The sequence below is a fragment of the Lathyrus oleraceus genome, chromosome 1 (assembly GCF_024323335.1).
Source record: "Lathyrus oleraceus cultivar Zhongwan6 chromosome 1, CAAS_Psat_ZW6_1.0, whole genome shotgun sequence".
In the NCBI taxonomy this organism is placed as follows: domain Eukaryota; kingdom Viridiplantae; phylum Streptophyta; class Magnoliopsida; order Fabales; family Fabaceae; genus Lathyrus; species Lathyrus oleraceus.
The window spans coordinates 374,951,609-374,954,479 of NC_066579.1; the positions used below are offsets into that span (position 1 = coordinate 374,951,609).

Genomic DNA, 2,871 nt, shown 5'->3' on the forward strand with positions numbered 1-2,871 from the left:
AAAATGGGGAAAGAGTTCCATCTTTCTGAACTCCCCCACATTCTTATATTTATATGCTCTCTCGGACTTGAGATAGAAGCAATGAGGCACACCCCTCATCACCTTTCATCTGGCTTCACCTTAGCCCCTCAATGGCAAGGTTAAGAGCTAACCTGACCCCGATACAGAGGCTTGTTTGTTGAGGTTGATATGACCCCTCGACTAAAGCCTAACCTTGATGTTTGAGCCCCTTGTTGGTGTGTTTATTCCATGCTGTATGTGTTTGTGTGGTGTGATTGTATCCCCTAGGTTTGCTAGACTCCGCGTAGTCTCGTTTGCATGTCAATTAAGGTAGCACGGTTCCTTCGTATAGGACTTCCTTTCTTGCTTGAGCTTTCCTAAAACACAAACAAACATTATCCCCTCTTAAGGATACGTCAACTCCTTCTACTACAGGTGAGTAAGTCTCCAAAGGTCGAGCATCAGGTAGATTGCGTAGTGACGTCGTCCACTTAAAAAACATAAACCAACAGGAATAGTTTAGCCGAACTACGGCAACTCTGATTCTCATGTCCAGATGAGATACGTAGGCACGAGATGCGATGTCTTGTCGAGTTTGACTAACAACTAACACTAATTCTTTTCTCTCGCCCTCGTTGCGATTGAGACCTCCCCTTTCTCTTGCCCTGGTTGCAATCGAGACCCTTCTTCTTGTTGTGTGCTTGGAAGCTGATGTAAGTCCATCGAGTGGCGTTCGGGTTCCAATGTGTGTTTTGGGTTCGGATGCTGACATAAGTCCAGTGATTGGCTGTCGGGCTCCACGTTTGCCTCCTTGTGTGTGTTTGTGGTTCGGATGCTGATGTAAGCCCAGTGATTGGCATTCAGGCTCCACGTTTGCCTTTGCCTGTATTTGTTTGTGTGCGTGTCAGCCGAGCTACGAATGCTCTGATTCTCCTTCGTCCAAAGGAGATACGTATGCATAGGATGCGACATCCTAGCGAGCATGTTTCGTTTCCCCAGTCCGAACTACTTAGACTCTGATGTCTATGCTTGATAGACTAAGTAGGCCCAGGATGCGATATCCTGCCGAGTCAGTTTCAGTCTGTTTTCTTGTGTCTCCTTCAGCCAGTGTGTGTGTGTGAGCAGTGTTTTTAGCAACCATTTTCCCTTCCTATTGTGCGTGGATCCCGTCGAGTACGACGGATGCGTAGGGGTGCTAATACCTTCCCTTCGCATAACCGACTCCCGATCCCATTCTCTTTGGTCGCGAGACCACGTCTTTTCCAGGTTTACTCTGAGCGTTTCCTTTCCCTCTTTTGGGATAAATAACGCACGGTGGCGGCTCTGTTGTTCTTGTTTTCCCGCCGGTTTTTCGCGTAATGCGACACTCGGTTCATTTGAATTCGTAATTCGGAATTCTCCACTTCGAGCTCCTTAAACTTAGTAACGAGTTTCTCCATGTCCTCAGGGAGTATGGGCTCGGGCTCAGGAGTTTAAGGAAAAGCTGGAGCCTTTAAGATATATGGCAACTGGATTTTCTCAACTCTTTCTTTCACCCATTGCGTGTAAGGTTCTTTGGCAAGAATGTTTCTCTTTCCAAACTCTTTACCCATTCTTACAACCTTTAACCAAGCCTTTCGTACTGCTCTTACATCAGGATTGCTTGCTTGGATGTCAGAGAGCACAAATGGCTGTAAGTCCTTTGCGTCAGGAGGACCATCCATGGCGTAACCGTGTTGTAATCGAGATAACATAGGGTTATAGTTGATGCAACCCTTGGTACCCAACAACGGTACATTAGGAAATTCCCCACAGCTGACTATAATGTCTGGGGTTTCCCACTCTCGGATATACCATCTGATGGAACTTGCGGTGAGAGAAGCTAATTTCTGGGGAGACTTAAGTTCTTTTGCCACAAAAGGACCTTCTTCGGGCATGTGTTGCATGAACCAAGTGTAAAGCAACGGAGCACAACACAACAACACTCCACCCCTCTTTTCATGTCGAGCGTGAAGGGCATAGTAAACGTCAGCTAAGAGAAATGGTACTGGATTGCCAGAGAGAAAGACTTCTATGGCCACTTGATCCACAAATTTTTCAACATTTGGGAAGAGCACAATCCCATGGATCAATAAAGCCAACACAGCATAGAATGCATTCCAATTTCCACTTTTCTTGAACATTAGAGCTAAATCTTCCAAAAACATCGCGGCAAAACCTTTGCAACCCCCTTTTTCAGCCCAATTGTCTCGAACAGTCGGGACATTGATACTTAGGGCCGAAGCTATCTTCTTTGGGCCCATATCTTCTTCGAACTTTGGAAACGGATTAAAATCTTTCAACTTGAGACCCACAATCCTCTCGACTTCTTCCAAAGTAGGAGCTAGCTGGAAATCAGCGAATGTGAAACAGCGTAGAGGTGGATCATATTGTGCCAGAGAGCCGATAATTCCATAGTCAACTTTCTTATTTAGAAGGCTCAAAATTTTCCCATAGTTTTTTCCGAACTCATCACGTCTGCTGAGAGATAAATCAGAGATCAAACCCTTCAGACTGTCCAACTTAGGTTCCTTGTACTTAAGCGTGAAGGTGTGTCTTATTGAAGTTGTCATTTTCAAGTTCTCAATTCCTGAAACAAATAAGAGGTAACTAAGAGTTTGCTTTTTATGATGTTGATGCTATCTATGAATGTAATGCATTTTTTTTGTATAGGTTCAATAGGCTTAAGGCATGGATAAGTCTGATTGCTTTGTATAGAACATGGTTCTCACCAGGTATGATTTAAGTTTTTTTGAAAAAGTTCCTAGAGTCATGGATCCATTAGACTGTTTGCTACCTGCGGCAACTTACTTGTCGGGCATCAACTCCATCTAAAGAATCTACTCTAAGTGA

The 2,871-nt window shown here is 44.5% G+C and overlaps 1 protein-coding gene across 1 annotated transcript; it reads right to left on the reverse strand.

Annotated features, from left to right (window-relative positions):
* Positions 1–1,472: 1,472 nt before the first annotated feature.
* Positions 1,473–2,591, reverse strand: LOC127107968 (uncharacterized). The gene is made up of 2 exons (XM_051045322.1): positions 1,800–2,591; positions 1,473–1,754 (listed from the first exon to the last, which is right to left on the reverse strand). The coding sequence occupies exons 1-2, from the start codon at positions 2,589–2,591 to the stop codon at positions 1,473–1,475; spliced, it is 1,074 nt and encodes a 357-aa protein (XP_050901279.1).
* Between the last annotated feature and the right edge of the window lie 280 nt (positions 2,592–2,871).

What these genes read in the sequence shown, in the direction of transcription:
- LOC127107968 (XM_051045322.1), bottom strand. Translation starts at nt 2,591, where the DNA reads ATGACAACTTCAATAAGACACACCTTCACGCTTAAGTACAAGGAACCT. An exon ending in GGGAAACCCCAGACATTATA is followed by an intron (nt 1,755 to 1,799) that starts GTCAGCTGTGGG and finishes TTGGGTACCAAG; the next exon opens with GGTTGCATCAACTATAACCC.